The following is a 23,507-nucleotide window of genomic DNA, read 5'->3' as shown; positions in this document are numbered from 1 at the left end:
GGGAGCGATGCGTACCCGGGTATTTGACCCCCTTTCCTGGTGTTCCGCCCCGCAAATACTAATGAAATACTTCTTGCCAGGGATCATGATACGTGATCCGGAATTCCGGAATTCCGTTTGACGAGATGAGAATATTCGAGAGTTTGTCATGTTGTAAAGCAGCACACCTTGATGGTGGTGCTAGGCAACGAGGTGAATGGGGTTGGAGATGAATGAAGCCCAAGGCAGGATGGATGGCTAGCGCCAGTGAATTGCGATGGTATCACCAGATAGGAAGAGGAAATCACCTATGAGCTTGTGGTAAACTATGAAAAGTGCCGTCATTTCTACCTGTGAGGGCATTCATTCGTCTTTCGCTGTACCGGTGCGGGAACAAACCACTGTGCTTCGTGACTCAGAAACCTTGGGCCCATTGTCAGCCTTCAGCGGAAACAGACTGCATACTACTCCATAGGCCTCGAGGATGGTCTTTGTAGTATCATCCCTCTGTGTGCCGCCCCAAGCATCAATGATGCGGACCTCACTATGCATATCGATGTTGCTAGCATCAGCCTTGGCACCGCTTCAGATGCTGCCAGCTCCATGTAGCGCCTCCGAAATTCCCTGTGCCTGCTCTTCCCAATGTATATTTGTTGCTGGTGGTGTCAATTTTGGGACAGCAGTGCGGAAGATGAGACGTATGGAAAAAAGTATACAAATGCGCGTTTCATTTCGTGCCTTGATATTCTATGAACCTCCCGACATTTCGACTACATAAAGATCACGCTTTTGCTTTGTGAGCTGCCACCACCTCGCGAATCACCTGGTCAAGGTTCTCATCTTGCAGACCCAGCAGCTCCATGGCAAATCCGTCCTTGCGTGTCCAGTCGGCGTCAACAGTACCTAAAACGAATACAATCTCCTCGGTAGCTTCCTCATCACCCGCTTCCAGGCGCTTGCTTTCGCGTTCCAGGAAAGCATTCGAGTCCAAGTGCTGGGTGTGCCACCTGTTGCCCGTGGCGCGCTCGAGTGATGCCAGGATTTCGAGCTGCGTCGTGCAGAAGCTCTGGACGTAGACGGCGCGGTTACGGGTAGCTTCGTGACGCTGCAGAACGCGAACGACCGACTCGCCGACACGACGAAGAGTAGAGGCCGAGGCCTTGATATCACCGGCGTCCAGGATTTGGGCCTTTTCGGAGTCAAGGTTGAAATGAAGCAAGCCACTTCGAAGGCCGTAGTCGAAAAAATGGCCGCAGATGATGGAGGTCCATGTGAATGGACGCGCGCCAGTCTGGTCCTCAGCTGCCATCCGAGCAAGCTCTTCGCACCTTACGCGCACGGCGGTCTTGTCGCGGTACAGCTTCAAATGGTGTTGTGCCTGGGGACTGGCGGCATCGCAGCTGCCATAGTCTGCCGGGATATAGCGACGGACGCCGGCGTGGAAGGCCGCCTCCACGAGCCGAAGGTGCTCCGAGACGTCCTTTAGCGGGAAGGCAGCGACGACGGCATCTTGTCCCGAGAGGGCCCTGGTAAGCTCTTGGACGTCAAGGGCGGGGGAAATGGGTATCTCGGTGACACCAGCTCGCGAGGCGGAGGATGAATTGGTGCGGCGGAGAATGGAAACAGCAAAGCAACCGGCTTGGACAAGCTCCCTGGTTATGACGGAACCTACTGTTCCGTTGGCGCCGATGAGGCAGACTTTCTTGATTGGAGGTGAAGATGCCATGTTACGACGAGGTGTGAGCGTCGAGATGTGCCGGTGGGCGTGGACGACGTCGCTGGAACCAGATGCTGGAAGTTGGAACCCGCGGTGGCTTCTGTTTATGGGCCACACGGTGAATTTGCACAACTTGGTACTCGGTGCAGCGTGAGCCGATTGGAAGCCAGTGGCATGCATGCAAGAAGTCTGGTCGAAATGATAAGCCGCTGGCCGTCGTCTGCCGTTGTCGGCCGTTGTCGTGTGCAAGCCATTGGTCGGGTCGGGGGAGTTGAAGCATCACGTAAGCAACTTGACGAGGCAGGAGCTAGGCGACTGATACATACCCATGTACTACCATCTAGCGATTGCTTGGCTAGAACTGAAAACTTGCAGCCAGTTCTTCGGCTCGAAGTGCGTCGCACTCGATCAGTAGAAGGGCTTGGAGGAGGTTTATTCCTATCACAAGCGAATATTACTCTGACTCTGCCATTTGGTGTCTTGAGGGATTTCCCTGTTGTAAATGCGTACCCTCGAGGTTTCGCCCAAGAATTGATAGCATCAAGTAAGGACTCGCGTGATTCATATGTGCCTTCGGGTGGAAGAACGTCGTCAGGGAATGCTGCCTGATCCATGTTTCATCAATCTGATTGGCGCTGCAATGTGCAGTGGCTGCAGGAACATGCTGGGGCACAGGTTCTGTCCCAGCGCTAGAGGAGTGCTGACATAATTTGGGCACCTGGGTGCGCTAGTCTATTTGGGCACCCGGGTGCCCATGTATCAGTCGCCGTCCGGCCTTCCTGCTCCTTCCCCCAACAACTAGGAGGCGGCACGCAACCATAGGCAGGTTTATATATATGCCTACCCCGATCTATTAAACACACCGTTTTCGCTTGAAGTTGTTGACTTTTACTTTGCTCTAGCTAAGCTCTTTTGTCTTATTTTCACGACTTGATAAAGTGCAGTAGCTAAATATCCCCAGAGTATTAACTAGTAACTAGAGTTATTCACTTCCATTTATAATTAAGGGCTTTTTTTGTGGTCTTTTGATATATTCAAATAATTATACAAGCAGCAGGTAAGCCATTATTAACTTTCAAATAATTGTTCACTTATCTAAAGAGTCTTACAAGTAGTATGTAAACTAAGGCCCTGTGAAAAACACAAGATGGCTGGCAGTACCCAAGCTAAAGAACCGTGACAAACCACCTAATCACCTCCACGTATACCAATCAAAATAGAATACTTAAAGTGCTAGCTTGAGTAGACTGTAATATATTATAAATCATCAGAGTATCATTGATATATCTTTGGTCGGGTTTCTCCATGATCCAAAGGATCAAGCCCTTGAAATAGCCAACAACGCCAAGTCCTGGACATTGGCTTGGTGAAACTGGCTGCATTTTATAGCCACCATATACATATTCCTTGCCACGGAATGCGTAATCTACAATATCCTCATTGCCACGACGGCAAACTCTCACCGCAAAGATACTATCCTAGTACTGAAAAGCAGCAATGAATAACTGGCGTCAAAACGAACCAAGTATACTCGTAATAGTTGACCATCCTATTTCCATCCCCACTTGATATCCCATCCCCCACCTATTTCGGTTGGCTTGAAGTGGTTTTGATCTTTACACTTTGTCTGTTGTTGATAAGGCCTTTGAATCAATCCATGTCCCGCCCCGGGCGTCGAAGTGATTGGGAATTTGATGTAGATTTCGCTTCTTGGCATGTCAGCACACGATGGCTTCCCCACAAAGTCTTGAATAAACCCCGTATTGGCCTCAATACCATCGTAGTTCTCGTGAGGTAGAGTCCACACGCCAATCTCTATCGCCTTTTTCGTCACCGTATCAATGACAGATCCGGCCCACGTGTGGCATTCGACCCGGCCCGTGCAATAGGGGTACTTTTTCCGAACAGCAAGATTGTAAGCGTGCGGGTAGTGCCCCTCGTATACCACGGCGCAGCTCATGCCCGTAGGAGGCTCGGGGCTATCGGTATCGGCACCGGCGTGGCAGTTGGGGTGCGATGAGTTGGTATCAGATGAAAATGAGGAGAAGACTGCGCGGATTCTGCTTCGGCCCTCAACGTCAGGCTGAGGCTGAAGCCCTATATAGCCCATGTGGCCAAGTGTCTTTTGAGTAGAGTTTTGCGTTCCGAAGGTGAACTGATATGCAAGAAAGTACTGCTTGGTATGTTGCGCTTTGGCAAGGCTGACTGGAAATGTAACGTCATCGAGCGTTCTGCTAGGAGGGAGACTTGGAAATGACCATTCAAAATGGCTGAGCGCTTGGCAAACCGCTGGCGCCAGAATGCTAAGGCCTAGTAGCTTCATTTTCCAAGCGAAGTCGAGTAGGTAGGGAATCTGATGCCAAGAACTTTAGTCTTGATGAATGTGTTTGAAAAGCACATATAACTACGTGTCAACAAGCACTTTGCACCCCGAACATACATTGATGCCCTATAAATAATCTCAGAGAAAGTCGCGTCCTTTAGTTGACCATGATCATCGTCGTATACAGCCACTCTACAGCGTTGTCAAGATATCCACCTCATATTATATATGACGCGGATATGTATATACGGGCTGGCTTTTTATTGGCTGCTTTTACGCGCCAATTCAACACAGTTCCAGCTGATAAACACGCGCGGACATCTAGTGGTCATTCAATCCAGAGCTAAAATATCCTACAGCGTAAAATCTCATAGAAACCAGGGTAAACACCTCAGCCTCTAATCCAAATCAATCTCTTGAACCTTATTTAGTTAAGCTTATTTATTCAATTACTACTATAATTTAGCTCCCAGCATCCCAGTCGCTTATCTCGCCATCTCCCCGTTTGACCGTCAAAAACCGAGCGCCAAGCAAACTTTGAACGATATGGGTCGGTTGATATAGTTGCATCTCGTAGCGGCCATCTCGAAAAGGTAAAGAAAGAATTGAATAGCAGTGGCGGGTAAAAACAAATGTGATGGCATACCTCTCAGGCACTCGTTGTGCTGACTGTCACTCATACGCGCCCAAGACCAGCCGCAAGAGCCCCAAAAAAGATATTCTGGAATTCCAAATAATCCAAGATTAACGGAGAATGTAGATAATCTTTGATTGAAACCTCTCCGTCGCCGTGAGACATATATGCATGGCTTACTCGCGTCCCGGCCTGAGCCGAGACTTCCAAGACTCAGGCTAGACACAGATCCAATGACTACCACACAACAGCTCTGGCACGTGTCGGCAGGTTAATACGAGGAGAAAGGGGCTTCAATTATATCGATTCATCTAGCTGGCACTAGTAGATGCTTTTGTGGAGTTCTTACAGCTACATATTGCCTACTATTGAAGCTCGCTTAGTCGACCTTGAGCTTGGCGACGCTCCGGAGAAGGGGAGTCAGCTCCGAAGCTCCCTCAGACGACAGCTCTGTAAGCTCGATGCCCTCCACGGCCTCGGTAGAGAGCGCCGCAACTTCAGCCGCGTCAGCTAGCTCACCTACACCGGGTATCAAGTTGGCAACGACGACAGCGGGAAGCAAGGCGATGGCCAAGATGTGCGACTCCATAAAGTGGCCAACCTTCTCCCAGAAGCTCGGCTCATGGGGCGGCGTCACGGCTTTGGCCGCCTTGGCCGCCTTTGAAGATTCGGCAGTAACTTGCTCAGGGGGTTCGAAAAGAGGGAACCCGCCTCTCCAGCCTACGGCCTGTCCATTGCTATCCATGAACTCCTCCAGAGACTGTGGCGAGTCGAAATCAGGAATCTTGCTGCTAGTTGTAAACTGGTCGAACTTGTGCTCGTAATCGTCGTTTTTTTGGAACAAGTTGCGATCCGGGAAGAGCTCGTTCTTGGCTTTGAACGCCTCCTCAAAGTGCTGCTGTATTTTTGCTGGCTGCTGGGGATCGTGCTCAGGCAGTGTATAGTTGAGCGGTACCTGAACCCAGCCCAGGACCTGTGACCACCGTATGCCGCCGACTGCGATGCTATCCAGGCCCGAGACGAGCATGTTTGGCGTAGCATGAACAGCATAGACGACACCGTGGAAGCCATCTGTCGCCTTGGAAGCCTTCCCTGCCGCGTCCTTGGCCGCTGATCCAAAAATAAGGTGAGTCTGGAGAACTTCGCTCGGCCAGTCGACTACCACGGCGGGATCCGGCGTCGGCCTTCCTTCAAGTTCATATGTCGGACCGGGCGGACGGGTGCGTGGAGGGAGAAATCCTCCTGCTTTCTTGGCCTCTGTCGGCCACAGAAAGTCGCCATAGAAGACAATCTTGGCCGGAGCCCGAGGTGCCTTGCCCTTGGGCCCCTTGCTGCGGCTTTTGGAGGTGACCATCTTGCGGGCTCGTTCGCAATCCCGCTGGGTCCCCGAGGGAGAAGCTGGGATGAGAGTCAGTAGTTGCATACATTTTATTCGATGGCGCCAAGTGGTGCTGTAAAGTTATGAAAGCACAGTCAATTTTTTGCATACCTCCGGCCGAACTATTGTCTCCATCTCCCGGACCAAATACGTTTTCTTGCAGTTTCTTGACAATGGCTGCACAGTTAAGCCCATCAAATTTGCCCTCTCTCAGACGCTTTAATTCGTCAAGTGATATGCCGGCAGTCTGGGCAGTAGCCGAGTTTTTACGATTCTGGCGCGTCTGTTCGATGACTACTCCGCGGATTTTGTAGAGACTCTGGCAGCAAATATTCTTGGATTGTCCTACACAACTGTCAGTCTTATTGCGGCTGCTTCTAGCAAAGTGCAAACTTTCATACCGGCGCGAGCTCTTAGTTGCGTACGGGGACGCTTGGGAGGGAAGCAAGTGTCTCTGTCAAGGTTATCCAAGAGCTCTTGGAGCATCTCGTCATAGTCGGGGTAGAGTTGTCGTATTTGCTCCGGGGTCAAATCTGCAAAGCGCTCCAAGTCTCTCATGACTATTTCGGTGGTTGTTAGCATCATCGGCCTTGCAAGTCCGCAAAGTATTGCTTTGTCCGTCAAAGGTCTCGCACTGCGTCATCTCGGCAGCTGCGCATGGGGAAGGGCAATTCTTACCTGCATCACGAATAACGTCCTCTTCAGATGATGGCGCGGCTCCTGTCCCAGATGGTCCGGGGATGTCGTCTCGAGGAGGTTATTGCGTGAAAGTTGGCGGAAAGCGGCCGAAGAGAGCTTGCATTGTCGGACCGCTTAAATGAGTCGCAGCTGAGCGGTAACGAGGGTACAGGTCATTGCCCTCTCCATCGGACTCGTCGCTATCCGTGTTTTCTCTTGTTACGTCCAGCGAGTCCATCTCATCCTCGCTCCAATCATCGTCAAGGTCCGGGGGAACTTCGTTCTCAACGACACATCTCGCAGCATATTGAGAGTTCTCGTATAGATCCCTATCGTACTCGGGATTGTCTATCCATTGTATCTGTGCGACTCTGCCGCCTTCTGCAGTGCTCATAAGTCCGAATCTTCGAATCTGTCTCCAATGAACGCCGCCCAGCGCCAGAACTTCAGACTCTGCAAGGCCGGGATTGATCATGTTGGGCGTAGCACGAATCTCGAAAAGCCAAGTGTTCTTATTTAGATGCTCATGGGTGTAGGTTTCTGCTGTGGCCCTCTCCCGAGCCAACGACACATACGCAGATTGGAAAGGCCTGGCGGACAGATCTCGTGATAAGCCACAGCCGCCGGGACCGGCATGGTAATGACGATCCATGAGAAACGCTGCTTCATTACGGTGCCAGTTCTCGCCCCAAGGCCGAAATCCACCACCCGCTCTGATCTCTCGAGGGGACCTGGTATCTGCACGCCAGACGAACTCGCCAGGGGGATCAGGCTATCGACGAGCAGGTGATGACTCTGGCAAGACGCCGCCATTGCAGAGCCCAAGCCAAGAGAGCCATAAAGGCGCGGCAGAAAGAGCAACGTTTGCCCACCGCATCCTCAGGTGTAAGAGTAAAGATAATTAACGGATGTATCCAAACTTGATTGTGAAAACACTGCGAGAAATGAGAGTAGTGCAATGGTAGACATGATGAAGGCCAAAAGGGGGCGTATATATACGTCAGGTATATCCTAGGAAGCCAAGGGCAAACGTGTTAAATCGGCTCGACATCAAGCATTGGTGGCATAAGCCATAGAGCGCATCAATTTGACACGCCACATGTGTGATTGATGCTCCACGGGCCGATGTTTTCATTGTCTAATTTACGTACGATGGCTGCTGGAGTACAAGGGCCATGATCGGACAAGCCAGGAACTGTGACAGGGATAGCATACGGATTACGCACGGGAAATTTCCACTCTCAGCTCGATAGAGTAAGCTTAAAATCATGCGATAGGATATTAGTATAGCATTAACACAAGATTATCCTTGCTATATGTAACTGGATTCGCAAAGCTCTATCTATACCAGTTGCAGTATTTCCTAGTTGTATTTTTGCGTTGGACATGCAAAACGCTATCCTGCCAAACATCATGCAAGAACCAAGGGAAAGAGCTGATAGATTATGTATACGTCATCATGTATGTGGTAGTTTCCTTGTGCTTGCACCGAAAGACATAATGTCCTCCCAGAGCTACATTTGTGTGTACTGCATACGCCGCGTGGCTACTGTGAAAGGAGTGCGTACTGCACTCACAACCATTGACGACATTTTCCAGGAGAGCTTAAGAATTAAGTCACACAAAGCTTCTTTAGGAAGCGTACGCAGCAAGGCGAACCAACCATGCCTGTATGCACATAGGCCCAAGCCATGGTGGCCACGTCACTATAGAAGATCCCATCCTAGCTTTTCGAATCAGGCAATGTGGCTTTGTGCATGCGTCGCTGCTCCATCTAAGACATTTGAAATGATAATTACGTGTTTGATTCCTCGAATCATCTAAATATGTAGTAGAAAATGGAAGGAGCATAATACCAAAGCTTCGAACAACCTTGGACTGGCCCCTCAGCCCAAGTCCATGCGCCATCAACACGCCCAAGTGTGAAGACCCCCCATCGGCTCCTATTCATATCCGGTCTTTTGACCCTCTTTTACGGATGAGCACTATGCTTTTTGACCGAGTGGCGTGCTGCCAAATATCAGCCCTATGCTTCGGGGCCGGCCTCGAAATCGTGTACCAAACCGAGTAAGCCAGCCATCTGTGGATCCTCCGAGCCCAAAATGAGTCGCGACAACGTGGGCTATAAGTGCATTCCTTGCTTGATGTTAAAATGGATGGGCCGGGGGGTTACCGACTTTTATCGCCGAGGAAACTGGGATCACAACCTTGGCCCCCTTTCCCTAGTCGATATCATTAACGCAGGCAATTATGCCCATCATGCATTGCCTCCCTGTAGGCAAGCAAACTATATCGAGTCCTTTTCTCATGACCTCGATAGCTGCAAAGTAAGGGTTAGACCTAAAGGTCGCACAAACGGAACTTTTTCCCAGTTGCCAGGGATTATGAGACAAGTGCATCAAAAAGCTACTTGAATGGAGTGAAAATAACGAGTAAAGGCTTCGTATCTTTAGCCACAGAATGTGGGTAAACGGATATTGAAATGCCAAGAGTATTGATATTGTGCTACATCACTTGGCACGCCTTAAGAGCCCCTTGGGACGCTGCTAAACCTCAGACTGAGTAACTCAAACTCAACCAGGGCTCTGTCACCGTGATCTATGAGACAAATACCTCTAATATTGGACTATCCCACAAGTTGAAGGGGCCTATGGACTCTTGCCAAGATCAAAATAAATCTTCACGGCGAAAGATCTCAAGCATAGTGTGGAAAGCGGCATCGATGCTCCTGAAATGTAATATCTAGGAAGATGGAAAAGTATAAAGCGATAACGGGAATTATTATCAACGCGGAAACTATTCGTATTCATTCATCTACCATGCCTACTACCGAAAGGTCCAGAAATACGAGCAAGAGGCGGAGCAGCCGAATCGGCGCAGGGATCCCAGGCAGCCGAGGCTACCAGACAGGAAGAATTCTACCCGCTCGTGGCCCTGGAAAAGCTTCAGAGCTAGAAGGCAGCCATTATAAAGCCCGAGGATGTCAATGGCTGGCTTGAATACCTGCGGTCTGTCCTGTCACAATCAAGCGCCTGTTGGGGACTACGCGGAATGTCGGCCCCAAACCCATAAACCCATGGAGACCCGTCTGGATGGCCAGGATATCCATGCCCAGCAGAAGCTAACGCATGGGATACGCCGAACTGCGCAACCTGGCACATGAATCATGGTTCTCGGACCATGCAAAGCTTGGCGACGGACAATAATTCCAACGTCATTCCGACTCATTCGTGACAGGGCGAGTGCCAAGCTATCAGACACCAATCGTGAGAGGCTAGTCCATGGCCCCTGAGGCGACAGATCGACACTGGATGTGAAAAACAGTGAGGCATTTTGTCAGGATCTATAGCCGTATCATACGAGTTCTGGCACACGTCATGGTGAAATTGCCGAAACCACCTGAATCACCATATCTACACAAGGCTGCGGGTGTGTCCTGTAAAGAAATGATTGCTTAGCTGAGCACAGCACAGACCTGATGTCCAGTATACATTTTTCAATGCCTCAAGTATCTCCGTGTCCGAGCTGTGTATCCCCAACGTATGACTGTGTCATTTAGTGGCAGCCCGCAACCAAAAGGCCAAGCGCCCGGCTCGCTGCTTTATCACATTTTCCATAAACTCTCTCTCCTCTTGGAAATCTCTCCCCGGCCTGATTGAATGTATCGACAGACCAAGTCGGTCATCGGGATTTCCGTGAAAATGATCGTTTTTGCAAAGCTAGTCAGAGTAAGCCGTCAGGCATTGTGTGACAAGGTCTAATTGTCCAATTCTATTCAGAATTAAAACTAAATAACTCATCCATCTATTTTCACAATTCGATTTCGTTATGAATCGTTTTGCTCATGTGTGCCAAGCATGTCAAAAGCCAAAAGAATACACGTATAAGCTGGATTTAGTGGGGTATTTGGCCAAGGGCCGATATTGCTGCATCTTTTTGTTCTGTGGCTCAATGGACAAACCCGGATGACTACTGTGGCAAGGGATTCTAGTTGAAGGAATGTATTGTAGCAAGTGAATGCCGCAGGCTTCTGTCTACCCATACCTCAACTAGAGATTGATGCATTCCATATTCAACTACACGCATTATTCTGTTTCGCCTTACTCACAGGGTATTATGACACGTCTCCGAATTCGGTTTTCATACCTGAGACTTGAATGGGGCTCGATTGAGCTGTTGAAGCACTTGATGACCAGACTCGTTGTTACACGGTCAAAGCTCAACGACAACAACGCCCAATAAAGGGGCATCACCGATCCAGGACCTACGAGGTTACGTAGACTGAACACATGACCCGCTGGGAGCCTTAGGCACAGCTGTTCCTCTCATGTATATATAGTGGTCACTAGTCCCTTACTTTCTCTTGAGAGTCAAGGACCTTTGACATCCTATTCATCTCTGAATAAAGTTATTACGCTCTAGGGTCTTGATATCAAACCCTTGTCACACTCGTTGCTAATATGGGTTCCTTCTCAACTTATATAAGAGCATTTCAATGCCTATACCAATTGAATTGCATATAATAAGAAAGGAATAGCACATGTCAGTGTCTAGTCAATTGGAATGATATCGACACACGTGCATTGGAAGCCCGAGTTCTCATTTCACTAAAACACCAGTTGACACTTGTTACCCGAAGCTATGACAATGCACTCATCCGCTTCAATGTCGCCGATAGCGAGTGCTATACATTTAGACTTAAAACTGTACCAAATGAGGGATATAATTTGCGTGTCCAGGACATATATCCGCAAAGCATCCAATGCGCTTAGCAGTCAATAGTAACATATGGAAAATACTTGTAGCTCGATGTTCCCCGTGACAATTTTCTATACTCCGAGATGATAGCCATGCCATTATTCATCGTATGACGGCAGCATAGATCTGCAGGGCACCAGTTGAGCGCAGCATTGTCGTTGTTTCCGCTGCAATAAAGAAAATGAAGCCGCTCTTCACAACAAGCTCTTTTCCATCTCCCAGAATGGTGCCTTCACCAGAAACCGCGATAGCCACAGTTGGTCCCTTGTGCTTCCAAACTAATTCCTCCTCCCCAGCCAGCATGTCAATTCTAAGCAAGTCAAATTCATCAATAGGCGGCTGATAAACCAGAGTATGCCTACCGGCACCGTCATCGCTTGGCTTTGCTGGCAACCTTAGGTTATCCACTCGAGTACTCGAATCAATTCGAAGAGTGTCGGAGAAGAGATCGATGCTGTCGCGGTCGGCAACAGGGCAGAGTCCGCCGCTAAGCATGTTGTTGGAACGAGCCATGCACTCTACAATATCCCCGGACAGGTAACAATGGACACCGTCGGCCGGGATAAAGACCGCTTCGCCGGGCTCCAAAACAAGATAGTTCATGCATAGAATCGCTACCAATAAGCCAGGATCTGTGGCAGAATATTGGGATTGTAATCGCTGAATCAACTCAAACATGGAGCTTGGGTAGCCGAGCTTCTGGACGATGTCTTCTCGGGACTGCAACTTCAGATCTTCTTCAATATTTTGAACAGTTTGCTCGTCTGCCTTTAATATATACCGGACAATATCCCTTAATGTTTCAGCATGCCAAGCATCTGTTCCCGAAGGGATAAAGCGCCGCAGGCTTGGCATATTGAACAAGGCAGAGATCTGGTTCACGTCCCTCCAGCCAGCAAAGAGTTCGAATCGCGACAGCGCGACCGCGATCTCTGGCTTGTGGTTGGAGTCGGAAAACTTCTCGGGGTTTTGCTCGTGTAGTTGGGCCGCAAGTACTTTATTTGGGTGGATTTGCAACGGCAGGGCTTTGCCTATCGAGAGGATCTGCCAGGATTAGCTTTGAAAAAACCAGTGTTCATACGGGGGCCATATTTCCAACATACCTTTGGAAGAAATGGCAGATGGTCTCCAAACTTCTCCGTCGAGTATGAGCCAAGCAGTGTTTCTTTATGAGATTTTAGTAGCTCGGCAAGCGTTTGGCCAGTTTCCAAGTCTCTAGCTGGAAAGTCCGGATAATCGCCAAACCACATTTCAGAGTAATACTGATTGTTGTCTATAGTGAATTCGGTTCCGGGTGTCTTTTCGCAGAGCCTAGCGGCGAGCGACTCATGTCCCCTTTTCCCCCACGGGTAGTTGTTGCATGTTCCGCTTAATTGAAATAAGCGTGACACAGTTGCCATGGTGACCTTTTCGCCTTGGTCAGGCGTCATCTTTACAATAATGGTTGACAAAGACAGCCGGAACACGAGGAGAGAGCGAGTCTCATGTAAATGTGAAATGTTTCGACTTGTATATTCAATAATCTGAGGAATGCAGCGGAAACAGTAGGATATAAACTATGACGCAATATGATCCATAGCTACCACGTCCTTGTAACGCCGCACATCATGATGACCTCACCACTAGACACTCGGCAAGACCACGATGCAGCAGCAAGAAGCAGCAGACTATGCAATTTTCAGGACATTCCAACATTATATACGTTTAAAGAAATACAGAACCAAGTCGTCTCCTCGAATTCAGTTTCGGGGGCTTTCTGCCTCATCCGGTGTGAAGGCGAGATGGCCTGTGTACTAGTCGGAGGTGATGGTACTCGTGACGTCAGTCTTTGGTCAACCAATCTGACCACGATGCGGTGAACGTTAGATTTCGCTCCAGGGGTGATTGAGAAGCCGGGTATTTCTTCAGTTGTACTTTATTTGGGGGCTAATGCCACAAGTCTAGCAGACCTGCAACTCTCCGAAAATCACCTACTGAGGTTCGACGCAGAATATCAACTGTATTAACTGCTCAAAAACCTTCAATTTTAATAATGCAGTCTGCCCTTCACCAAGTTGTCGGACCAAAAGAGGTCCATCCAGAGAACCTTGACGGTCGCGTTGCTGTTGTCACTGGAGGAGCTCTGGGAATTGGATACGAGGTCAGTCGTGCGCTTGCACATGCAGGCTGCAAAGTCATTATGGTCAACCGGAGCGAGGATCAAGGCCAAGAAGCCATCGCGGAAATAAAGAAGGACATGCCCAAAGCGGATGTTTCATGGAAAGAATGCGACTTGGGGAATCTTTCTCAAGTGAGAACCGTCTTTACGGAGCTCCGCGAGACTCTTGAACGCCTAGACTATCTCGTCCTGTCCGCAGGTATCAACGCGAACCAGTACGGCTTAGATAGCGACGGAATCGAACGCATTTTTGCCGTCAACTATCTTGGGCAGTACTATGCGACCAACCAACTTTGGCCCAGGCTCCGAAAGACCAGCTCGATGCCAGGGGTTACAGGATCCCGTGTAGTTGCCGTGTCTAGCAAACTGCATCAGCAAGCGCCGACGGAGATTAAGTTTAGTTCACTGAGAGATATAAACAACCCCAATCTCAGCCCGGTAGAGTTATATGGCAGAAGCAAGTTGGCGCTTATCCTGTTTGTCCGATTTGGGTTGCTGGAACGAGTCATTAAGCCGGCAAAGGACTCGATATACGCGCTGGCCGTTCACCCAGGAGCTGTAAGCACTTTCATGAGCTGAAGTTGTCTTTTATGACACAAATACTTTCTAACCATTCTGAAATCGCGAGCTAACGCTCCAGGGGCAGGTCAACACCGCCATGCAGGAACAATGGAAGGATGCCTATCCCGGAGTTACAGGGCAGATACTTTCATATGCTATGAAGGCTATAAGCCGAGATCCAGAGCAAGGTTCCTACAGCACGCTTTGGGCCTTATCATCTTCGGAAATCGAAGAAAAGCGCCAAAATGGGGCCTACTTTTCGGATCCTGGGAAGGTTGGTGATGAAAGCCCCCAGGCATCTGATGCTAAATTGGGGACTGAGCTTTGGCAGCCTAGTGAAAATCTTGTACGAGAGAAATTAGGCGAGAGTGCCCTCGTCTCATGGGAATCCAGTGGCGTAGATTGAGTTGGACACTAAACACGGAACATTCTATAGTTTATAGCTGTGGCCACCAGTGGTCAAACAGTCTTGAATACCTGACCGAACATGACCAAGTAGGAGGGCCGCATAATCATCGCCAAATTTTACTAGTAAATTTGCAAATGAGACTAGAATTGTACGCAAACAAACGAAAAATAGACGCAGCGAACCCATCCAGGTTGGTCGTTGAACAATCCCTTGTATAAGGCTCAAAAGTGGAAGCATGCGGACTTTTCCCCCTCTTTGGCTCAGCTTGTCTTGACCTGGGAAGACATTGTCAACAATCTTCAGTCAGGATGCAGTCAAAATAGGATACTACATCAGAGCATATCCTCTGGTCATTGAGTAATTGGACCGAGCTGAGCTGATACGACGAACACTTTCACAGACGGAAGCATGGGTTGCATTCACCGATGTTGACCACCATGTACAAGTCAGAGAATGTGACTTGAGATGATAAATAATGGGAAGTAAGTAGGTACATCTGAATTCTGATATTTAACGGTAACATATGCTCTGCTACACGAAAGTCGGGTAGCATTGCAGCAGGGACCGGCCCTCGAACCTGACGATAGTTACCAGACCAAGGGCTCGAGACCTAGCTGAAGCCTTAGGCTCCCAAGCTCAAAAGCTCATCGCTTCCTTGTATAAATAAAAGTCATCTGCCCAAAGGGCCTCGAGGAAGGACTTTTGATATCAAAGCAAGTTATTGTCTGAATAGAACTACTGTTCCAAGCCCTTGTCACATACTCGCAGGCATTTTAAACAGTCGAAAAACAAAAAACGTGTGAAACTCATTAATTCATTGAGAGAAGACTACACTTGCTACAGAAATCCAGATCATATGCGTCCAACAATCTCTCCGTGATTGTGATTGCGATTGCCGTTCATCGGGCTCCGTTGGATACTCCCCAGTAACATGAAGAAATGAAATAGTTGCAACATTGACATCAACGAATCTTGACTATATATGCCCAATATTAAAGCAACAGCTATGTAACATGTGCGAAACCAGCCTGCCTGAGGGCTTCTTGTGTTACTGTCATTCGATCTCTCAACTGTACAAATGGCGAGAACAGCCCGTGTTCGGGACAGTCTGTCGTCGTTTGCATCATTGAATTTGTTCCTTGACGTTTTTTGATGTCAGAATAAAATCTTCACCACCGATTCTAGAGGTAGAATCGTATTGAAGACGTTGATCGTACGGTCGGCAGATTTCAATGCATTCTTGGAGGGAAATGTCTCCCACCTCGACTTCTATATCGACTTTCCACGCTTGAGTAAGGTAGGACAGTATGCTCAAGGCTTTCCTGGCAAAAGGGTGACATTGCGCCATTTCTTCGAGGGCCGTGACATCTTCTTTCAGATCTCCCAAAGCCGAGAAGCCCGTTCGTTTTGCAGACTCGGGGCCCTCCCGCTCGGCAGTAATAGGACTAGCGTAGGTGATACTGATATTGCTGGCGAGGTGCACAATAGCGGCCGTTAGCACAAAATATGGCACAAAAGAGGGCGTCCTTTGTAGTGTGTATAGTCTGGCATACGACTTGACCAGAGAGCCAATTGCGTCTGCGGCCTCGGCACAAATATTTCGCGGTAACAACGCGGTTCCGAGAATTTCTAGTCCCTTGAAAGGCCAAAATAGTAATATGATAGTGAAATGATAGTACATGCTATCAAAGTTAGTAGAGAATGGAGGCCTGGGTGGATGGATTTGCAGGCAGACATACTGAACAAAGAGCACGTATGGAGTGAAATTCCGGCCGAGCCGCAAAGTCTCTGGTAGTTTGTCGTACCAGACCAAATATTTTGTGTACAGCCGTAGCATATTCTCCGCGGTTAAAGATCCCGCAGGGCTGTGTACAAGATACAGGCATTCGTGAGCGAGTTCGCTTAGCTGACAGAATAACATGAAGACTGATCGCTCATTCGATGCCTGCTGGCACGGCAGAGTCAAGGGTACCCCTATCGACACAAGTTATCATTCTACCTTTCCGCTCTCCGAGTTGGAAACCAAGAACCCACCATTATCTGTATAAGGAATCCAAGGGTGCTGCTCTATTATTTCTACGATGGGAGGCTTAGGCGGCAGCGATGGCATATACGACGTCATTGGCAACGAGCCAGCAAAGGACAGAGCACTAGATAGGGTTATTAGTATCCCATGGTATCGTCACTCCTGGATTAGCTGATGTTTGACCAACTTATCTAGTGTGAAAGCACCCCAAAGAGTGGCCAATCTAACAGTACGATGCTCTTGGTCCTCGTCCTCCTGTGAGTCGGGATCATGGTCCCGATGAAGGCCCATCTCAATAGCCAACCGCATACATTGGCCGGAATAATACTCGCTCATGGAGATTCGACCGCAGCTCGCTTCTCGAATGGACATTATTCCCAATGCCTGGACCGTGGTTATTGAATGATGATCTGCCTCGCCAAGGTACAGTCTTTGACACTCTCTAAAGAAATGTTCACCCGAGGTAACACAATCGCTAGAATCCCCCCCGACTGCATGCTGATCAGAAAAGCGGCAGCCTAAAGAAAGCAAGGCATTCGTGAGCAATGAAGAGCAATACCTTTTTCGCCCGTCATGGAAATCTCTGAGATAGTGCTCCTTGCTCAGTGATGCAAATGTGGGATATTCCCAACAAAAGTACAATGCCAGCAAATGCTGTATTAGATCTGTATCGCTGGTAACCGTCATCCATGACGCAGTAAGTTCCGTCGTTGGTTCTCCCAACGGCCACAAAACAGAATTGCGTTCACGGGACGAATGCACGCCTTGAGCGGTAGTCTGACGCATCACATTCGGCACTGAAATTACGCCTGCAGGGCTTGACATCGCTGCAGCATGTCTCTCCCAATTGCGTGCTTGAACATTCCTCGCATTATAATCATGTGTTTCATTCTGCAAGTCAAAAGACTGGCGCTCTTGGAGCCCGAGGCCGCTCAGCTGGTTGTCCACGTTGCTGTTGTTTATTACCTCGTATATGGTTTGGACTGAATCTCCCGCCCATAGACGCGTCAAAATATTGTTGGAGAGTTCCGGATGGGCCAACGCTGAGATTACACGACTACTTGTATCCAGACGTTGGCGCAACTGCTCAATTTCCGTTCGAAGTTCATCTTTTGACTGCCGCAATGGAGCCTCGTATATACACTCAACGGCAGAAGACTTGCAGCGACTGCATGGGTTCTGCCCATCACACTAGCGGTTGTGTTGTTAGTCAAGGTTGTACTTTTTCAAAAGTTACTCTAGCATGGACCTTTATGATCAAGTTCATTTGCCTACCTTTGCCCGCTTCAATCGGCATTCTGTACAAGCGTTGGGTGTCACGATGCCACGACCGCGCCTACGCCTAGGATTCTCCGATTGGCTTCCAGGAGTGTTCCCTGTGGACTTGTCGTAGCTGCTTCTAGCACCCGTTGTGAGAGACTCGGTACCATCTTCCTCCATGGGAGCAGGTAGCCAAAACAATATGGGTAGTCTGGGTGACGAGTGGTTATTCTTGGGCCGAGTTGTCCTAGATTGATAATGCCGTGGTGGACTTGGAGAATACCCTTCCCACCAACATGGAAGTTATGGAGACGGGCTGAGCTTTTGTTGGCCCGGCTAGTTTTGCTATGATCTCATCGTGACGGGTGAGCCACGACAATCCTTGGCTGTGGCAATAGGAATTGCGGGTCAAGTCTACCACACAAAAGCCCCTTTCAGCGCTTCAAATCTTTTCTGATAGATAATTTTAGCTCTCTGTAGTCGAGCATGTGCATTTAGTGCTAGTTACTATGTCATGGCCAAAGGAGGCCAAAGCCATCAATACTTACACACATGAGTAACCGCGCCGGTACATGGCCTGATCAACATGATGCGAGGTGCGAAAAGGGCGTAGGAGAGGGCTTGGAGTCTCCGGTATCAAAAGCCCTTGGTTTCTTCCAGAACCCTTGGGGCAGAAGACCGGCCTCGTGTTCTAAGGTGTCGTCATCGTAGCCCTTGTGTAACACCGTAGCCCTTGTGTAACACCCGTGTGGCACGAGATCTCAGTGTGTATCGTGGTGTCGATTGCGAATGAGGATTCTCCGACTCCTCCGATCCATCATTACAAGTCACAGACGGGCACACTTGCGTTCGCTGGCAGTTGTATCCTACGCAACTGAGTTGGAGGCACGTACCGCTGAGCCGTACGGTGAGCTAATGCTGCATGGCCTTTCATTCTACATATTTTCCTGTACTTGTGCTTTTCCGTAACATCGTCGTACGACTGGAATCATTCTTTTTATTCCCTCTTTGTTCTTTTTTTTTGACGCCTTGACGTCGCTTGTGTCTGAGGAACCTCCCCCAAATTGACAACTCTTGAAATTCTAGTAGTTTTGTCTTCATCCGGCCGGACCTGGTACTATCACTCGTAACAACGATACAGTCCCCAGATGCCAAGCAAGTACTGCAATATTCATTAGCAGAAACCTTTTTAAACAACTAGGCTAAGTGTGGTATGCAACTTTCCCATAGTGAAGTTGCCAAGGCGAGGGATGTGAAGGCTAAATGAGTACATTTATTGCGCGCTGTAACTCGACAAACCTACGATACTACTACCCTAACTCTAAGTGTTAAGTAGGAGTTATATGTAAAGTAAAATTATCAAGTATAGTATCAATTAGCTCTGTAAATAATTGCATAGTACACGCCAAGGACGACAGAATCATTAACTTGAGAAGTGTTCTATGCGGGGGTACTTAAATCAAAAGAAAAGCTGTTCATGAAATGCTTTAGGTCCATTTCCAGTTTGAGTAATAAGGGTAGAATTGGTCTAGGGGAATGCAGAGTTGTGATGCAGGTGGACCTGATCTCACTTGCGTCTAGGGGATTGATAACACCATATACCTCTTGCAACGCCATTTTTCGCGCAACACATAAATACTACGGCGGAGAAGGGATATAGTGAACCAGATGAAAAATTCATGTGTATTGTAATAGATGATGCGCCGTCAGCCCATCTGGACCGCAATGCGATGGGAATAATGCCCGCCTTACACCATTGGATTTGCTGCCACTGGTCGCGGCCTGCCATTTTGATTATAAATGATGTCATTCAACGCAGGTTTACCGTTAGCTAACGTCAGACTACATGCATATTGACCGCTTGACGCTCATAGGCTGCGTCCCCTTGAACCATGGCGTCAGCACCTTGGCTGTTTGGTAAAGAGGTGGCAGACAGCATGAAACATGCGCTTGCAACATAGTCCATGATGACAATACTGCGTCATTGTAATTCACAGCCGACAAGTACATACGTAGGCTGGATAAATAATTGGTATGCCTGCCGGGTTTTCCCCCTTTTAAAAAAAACAAGGCGAAAAAAATTGAGTAATTAAACAAATAAGAATAAAAGGAAAGACGTCACCTTTTCTCGAGGCCTCCGACCAACAGGCAAAGCGCAATTGCTCCGGCCGCACATCTATCAGCAAATCACCAAAAAATGGAGTCAACGCCATTGACGAACGAGGCCTGCGGTCATCCCACGTCCAAGAAAGAGACGGTTCTTTTGGGAGCAGCATCAATCACTCAGGTAGGTATCCATTCCGCAGTTATCCGAACGTGGCTAACTTTAACCCAAGGACTTCAAGCCGCTTAAAAATATCTGTGCTCATCTGAATGCCTTCCACGCCTACGCAGATGATCCCAGTCGATCGGTTGAAGCAGATCACTTCTGCAGCCAGATCAGTAGGCTGTAACAATATTACCACCCCATGAGAGCTCGTTATTGACGATTTGGACTTTTAGACAGTGATGTTCGGCAGTGTCTCCTGTACGACTCCCCCGATAGCAACGCAAAGCTTATCGGCATAGAGTATATGATCACACCGCGTCTCTTTGCGTCCTTACCACCCGATGAGCGTTGCCTGTGGCATTCGCACGTCTACGAAGTCAAGTCTGGCATGCTAGTCATGCCAAATCGCCTAGTGCCACAGACGGCGTGGGATACGGCAGAAAACAAGGAGATGGAGGAGATTATTACTTTATATGGGAAAACATATCATCTGTGGCAAACGGATAGAGGGGACAAGTTGCCACTTGGGGAACCAAAGTTGATGACTAGTTATACGTGTGATGGGCAGCTGGACTTTGCCAAGGTGGAAGAGAGAGATAAAAGACTCGGAACTAACTACAGAGAGAAGAAGGACAAAAGACGGGAAATTCCTATCCCTGAAATACACAAAGGCAAGTTCACGTCTGTAAAGCTTGCAAATTCGGTATAATATCGTTGCTGACTAGCGGGTGGCAGATGCTGATTCCTCATGGTCCAAGTCATAGCTTCTAAAGGCAATTCGCTATCGAAAACTAAGCGCAGAGGAGCATGAGTAGTTATTGATGCTCAATATCACACACATGGTTTTCATTCGATTCAATGAATATTACTTTTTAAGTTTCTCAAGACATTTTACTGTTATTTTTTGGGAGTTGACTAAACAGGTCTTTAATTGGTTAACTTAAAAAGTAATACTAAAATAATACTAGTTAAAGAACTATTTCTTGTCCTCGACAAAACAACGACGGTGCGTGAATATATCTAGTAAGACCGCCCCAGCCGATACCGGGTTTCTGTGGTCGGAAGTTTCACAATTCAGCCATCGTGGCGTTTACTAATGTCAAACCGCCCTTTTCCTACGGTATGTAAACGCCAACCAGGATCCTGTAGGAAGACGAAACTCCCAACCCCCCCCCAGGTCAACGGTTGAACCAGCCTCCTGCTTCCTCGTGCAGCATCTACATATGTAGAATATGCGAGCCACAGAAACTTTTGACTATGGCATAAGATTCATCTTAGGCTTTTTAGCTAGACTAATCATGTGACTGAGTCAATACTCAGTTATTAAGCTGCTGGGCGCATATTGTTGATATTCGCGTCATTTGGGAGTACAACACTTGTTGCCGAAATGTCGACCTGCAGATTTCAAGTATCTGCTTCTACATAGAGCATTTGATCGTCGTGCCGTGTCCAATACAATAAATAGCGGCATTGCCACTCTGGCCAGGGGACCAGCTAGCGACCTGAGCACATGGCGACTGATGATTCGTAGACCATCCGTATAAGTTACGAAACATATTTCCACCTCTGCCGGCTACCTGTCAAGATGGCCAGATCATCCAACTTTAGTGGTTGGTTCTACGAAATTATACCGTCCTGTCTCAGATTGCTCCGAGACAGGGCTGTCAGAGGGGAGCTGGACACAAGTGTGCTGTACAACCAATTGCGCAGTACAAGCATCATGCCTGGAGATGGATGGAGTTATGCAGGACAGCATTATCAAGTCGAGTCTTGGGAAGCTGATTTGCCGCGTCAGAATTCACACCACCGTTAGGCAAAAGCTATAAACTGATATTCTATTGGTAACACACCGAAAATGACGTAACACCTGGTTAGTCCCTAAACACCAAATTCTCTACGCATACACTCCGTGTCATTGCTTAGCCGGCACCCGCTAGACAGCATGGATATCTGGATGAGAGATATTGCGCCGGTAATTGTTATTAAGGAGGGTCCTGGAAACGGTACACTCGCCGGTCTTGACTATAACTTCAACGGCTGGGGCGGCAAATATCCTACGCCGACTACCCGCGAGCTAGCTCGCAAAATTCTCATGGACTTGGGAATCGAACGTATCGAGACATCGATGGCAACCGGCGCCGCTAGCCTGCTGGTAGCGGTGCCATACCAGTAGCTGAGCCACTGAGGCTACTGGTCAACTGGCCCAAGTTGGGTCAATTACATGTACCGCTACTGGTAGCTATGTGCTCCTAACTTAGTGGTAACTTCGCCTGCCTTATTGCCCTAATACACGAGGTGCTCACAGGTGTAGTCCGGTTGCTGGTAATCTTAGTAGCGTGCCTAACTATCACCAAACATTGAATATGTAGGCTAGAGCCGTTTAGTGCTACTAGTAGAGTCCTACTATAGCTAGGCAGTTGAATGTATTGACACCAGACGTTTTTATAACAGTTAGGCTTGTAAGCTTATGCCCACTGCCCAATTAATAATGCCTTTAATATATTGGTATTTGTCTTATTACGATGAGATAATTTGTGCAGGGAAAAACCACACACAAGATAAAGGATTATAAAAGACGGTAAATATATCGTAAAATATCAGTCAAAAATATCAGTGAACACAACCGGTACAAGGGCCAAGAAGGTTGTTGTTCTATTTTTCTAGGAAGGCTCTAAAAAGCTAGTTATATAATTGTGTGGCACGTGACTAGAGGCCACGTTGCTAGCTAAATCGAGCTGCGATGTGCAGCTGAATTCCTCCACACAACGTCTATCAAGTACGAATTGAAGTGAGTTGCCGGATAGACAGGATAGATAGATTCTTGCATTTCCGCACTCCCCCCTTTAGCATTGTCATTTCTTTGTCCTTAAAGTTAGCGGTCCTAGAGGGGCGTGTAAAATGTAACAGAATGTCTAATTCTATTACATTTTAAACTAATACGTGTCGCCGCTATGCATTTTCTACCTATCTCTCCTTTAGATCTTTAATATTATATAATTCCTTATAATCTGATTCTTATTGCATTTTATTAGCGACCTTTACACTACTTTATCTCCTTTCCTATTCGCAATATAAGGCTACCAAATAATATATATAATAATACACTACGTTAGCCTCTATTACTACCAGAGCATTAACAAGAAAACTACATTTTCAATTTTCAAAAAAGCTTAAATAATTAATAATAAATCTAATAAAATACTTGAATTATAATAATAAATACATAAATTAACTAATATTATAACCAATTAGCTCACATAAAAAAGTGGGTCCTTCTAGCTTATTATAAGCTTAAAAACTAGATTATGTAATTTTCTAAAAATATACTATACTATATTACACTATAAAAACTACATT

At 47.8% G+C, this 23,507-nt stretch overlaps 9 protein-coding genes across 9 annotated transcripts; 3 read left to right on the top strand and 6 right to left on the bottom strand.

Moving 5' to 3' along the window:
- Positions 1 to 697: 697 nt before the first annotated feature.
- On the bottom strand, positions 698 to 2,200 carry J3458_021463 (uncharacterized protein). Its single transcript, XM_007815867.2, has one exon. It carries the CDS (start codon positions 1,874 to 1,876, stop codon positions 761 to 763), a length of 1,116 nt encoding a protein of 371 aa, XP_007814058.2. The 5' UTR covers positions 1,877 to 2,200; the 3' UTR covers positions 698 to 760.
- A 1,045-nt stretch (positions 2,201 to 3,245) lies between these two features.
- On the bottom strand, positions 3,246 to 4,019 carry J3458_021462 (uncharacterized protein; the record flags this gene model as incomplete). Its single annotated transcript, XM_007815868.2, has 1 exon — positions 3,246 to 4,019. The coding sequence occupies one exon, from the start codon at positions 4,017 to 4,019 to the stop codon at positions 3,246 to 3,248; it is 774 nt and encodes a 257-aa protein (XP_007814059.2).
- A 1,013-nt stretch (positions 4,020 to 5,032) lies between these two features.
- On the bottom strand, positions 5,033 to 7,184 carry J3458_021461 (uncharacterized protein; the record flags this gene model as incomplete). Its single annotated transcript, XM_066122633.1, has 5 exons — positions 5,033 to 6,051; positions 6,143 to 6,376; positions 6,433 to 6,591; positions 6,710 to 6,778; positions 6,842 to 7,184. The coding sequence occupies 5 exons, from the start codon at positions 7,182 to 7,184 to the stop codon at positions 5,033 to 5,035; spliced, it is 1,824 nt and encodes a 607-aa protein (XP_065972391.1).
- A 4,183-nt stretch (positions 7,185 to 11,367) lies between these two features.
- Positions 11,368 to 12,969, bottom strand: J3458_021460 (uncharacterized protein). Its single transcript, XM_007815869.2, has 2 exons — positions 12,571 to 12,969; positions 11,368 to 12,511 (listed from the first exon to the last, which is right to left on the bottom strand). Exons 1-2 carry the CDS (start codon positions 12,895 to 12,897, stop codon positions 11,570 to 11,572), a joined length of 1,269 nt encoding a protein of 422 aa, XP_007814060.2. The 5' UTR covers positions 12,898 to 12,969; the 3' UTR covers positions 11,368 to 11,569.
- Positions 12,970 to 13,352: 383 nt separating this feature from the next.
- On the top strand, positions 13,353 to 14,780 carry J3458_021459 (uncharacterized protein). Its single transcript, XM_066122632.1, has 2 exons — positions 13,353 to 14,183; positions 14,272 to 14,780. Exons 1-2 carry the CDS (start codon positions 13,500 to 13,502, stop codon positions 14,590 to 14,592), a joined length of 1,005 nt encoding a protein of 334 aa, XP_065972390.1. The 5' UTR covers positions 13,353 to 13,499; the 3' UTR covers positions 14,593 to 14,780.
- A 938-nt stretch (positions 14,781 to 15,718) lies between these two features.
- J3458_021458 (uncharacterized protein) lies at positions 15,719 to 16,432 on the bottom strand (the record flags this gene model as incomplete). The annotated part of the gene is made up of 2 exons (XM_066122631.1): positions 15,719 to 16,277; positions 16,335 to 16,432. 2 exons carry the CDS (start codon positions 16,430 to 16,432, stop codon positions 15,719 to 15,721), a joined length of 657 nt encoding a protein of 218 aa, XP_065972389.1.
- A 153-nt stretch (positions 16,433 to 16,585) lies between these two features.
- J3458_021457 (uncharacterized protein) lies at positions 16,586 to 16,957 on the bottom strand (the record flags this gene model as incomplete). The annotated part of the gene is made up of 2 exons (XM_007815871.2): positions 16,586 to 16,745; positions 16,809 to 16,957. 2 exons carry the CDS (start codon positions 16,955 to 16,957, stop codon positions 16,586 to 16,588), a joined length of 309 nt encoding a protein of 102 aa, XP_007814062.2.
- Positions 16,958 to 19,933: 2,976 nt separating this feature from the next.
- On the top strand, positions 19,934 to 21,124 carry J3458_021456 (uncharacterized protein). Its single transcript, XM_007815872.2, has 4 exons — positions 19,934 to 20,168; positions 20,218 to 20,323; positions 20,384 to 20,821; positions 20,886 to 21,124. The coding sequence occupies exons 1-4, from the start codon at positions 20,079 to 20,081 to the stop codon at positions 20,912 to 20,914; spliced, it is 663 nt and encodes a 220-aa protein (XP_007814063.2). The 5' UTR covers positions 19,934 to 20,078; the 3' UTR covers positions 20,915 to 21,124.
- A 968-nt stretch (positions 21,125 to 22,092) lies between these two features.
- J3458_021455 (uncharacterized protein) lies at positions 22,093 to 22,323 on the top strand (the record flags this gene model as incomplete). Its single annotated transcript, XM_066122630.1, has 1 exon — positions 22,093 to 22,323. One exon carries the CDS (start codon positions 22,093 to 22,095, stop codon positions 22,321 to 22,323), a length of 231 nt encoding a protein of 76 aa, XP_065972388.1.
- Positions 22,324 to 23,507: the final 1,184 nt, after the last annotated feature.

This window comes from Metarhizium acridum (assembly GCF_019434415.1).
Source record: "Metarhizium acridum strain ARSEF 324 chromosome Unknown scaffold_579, whole genome shotgun sequence".
Lineage (NCBI taxonomy): Eukaryota > Fungi > Ascomycota > Sordariomycetes > Hypocreales > Clavicipitaceae > Metarhizium > Metarhizium acridum.
Note: the sequence above shows the minus strand (reverse complement) of the source record. Positions and strands in the feature narration are given on the sequence as shown.

Excerpts from the sequence above, each read along its gene's own strand:
- J3458_021463 (XM_007815867.2), bottom strand. The coding sequence starts at position 1,876 with ATGCATGCCACTGGCTTCCAATCGGCTCACGCTGCACCGAGTACCAAG.
- J3458_021460 (XM_007815869.2), bottom strand. The coding sequence starts at position 12,897 with ATGACGCCTGACCAAGGCGAAAAGGTCACCATGGCAACTGTGTCACGC. Across the intron at positions 12,512-12,570 it reads ATCTGCCATTTCTTCCAAAG|ATCCTCTCGATAGGCAAAGC; the intron begins GTATGTTGGAAA and ends TAATCCTGGCAG.
- J3458_021459 (XM_066122632.1), top strand. The coding sequence starts at position 13,500 with ATGCAGTCTGCCCTTCACCAAGTTGTCGGACCAAAAGAGGTCCATCCA. Across the intron at positions 14,184-14,271 it reads TGGCCGTTCACCCAGGAGCT|GTCAACACCGCCATGCAGGA; the intron begins GTAAGCACTTTC and ends CTCCAGGGGCAG.
- J3458_021456 (XM_007815872.2), top strand. The coding sequence starts at position 20,079 with ATGGAGTCAACGCCATTGACGAACGAGGCCTGCGGTCATCCCACGTCC. Across the intron at positions 20,324-20,383 it reads TCACTTCTGCAGCCAGATCA|ACAGTGATGTTCGGCAGTGT; the intron begins GTAGGCTGTAAC and ends TTGGACTTTTAG. Across the intron at positions 20,822-20,885 it reads TATCCCTGAAATACACAAAG|ATGCTGATTCCTCATGGTCC; the intron begins GCAAGTTCACGT and ends AGCGGGTGGCAG.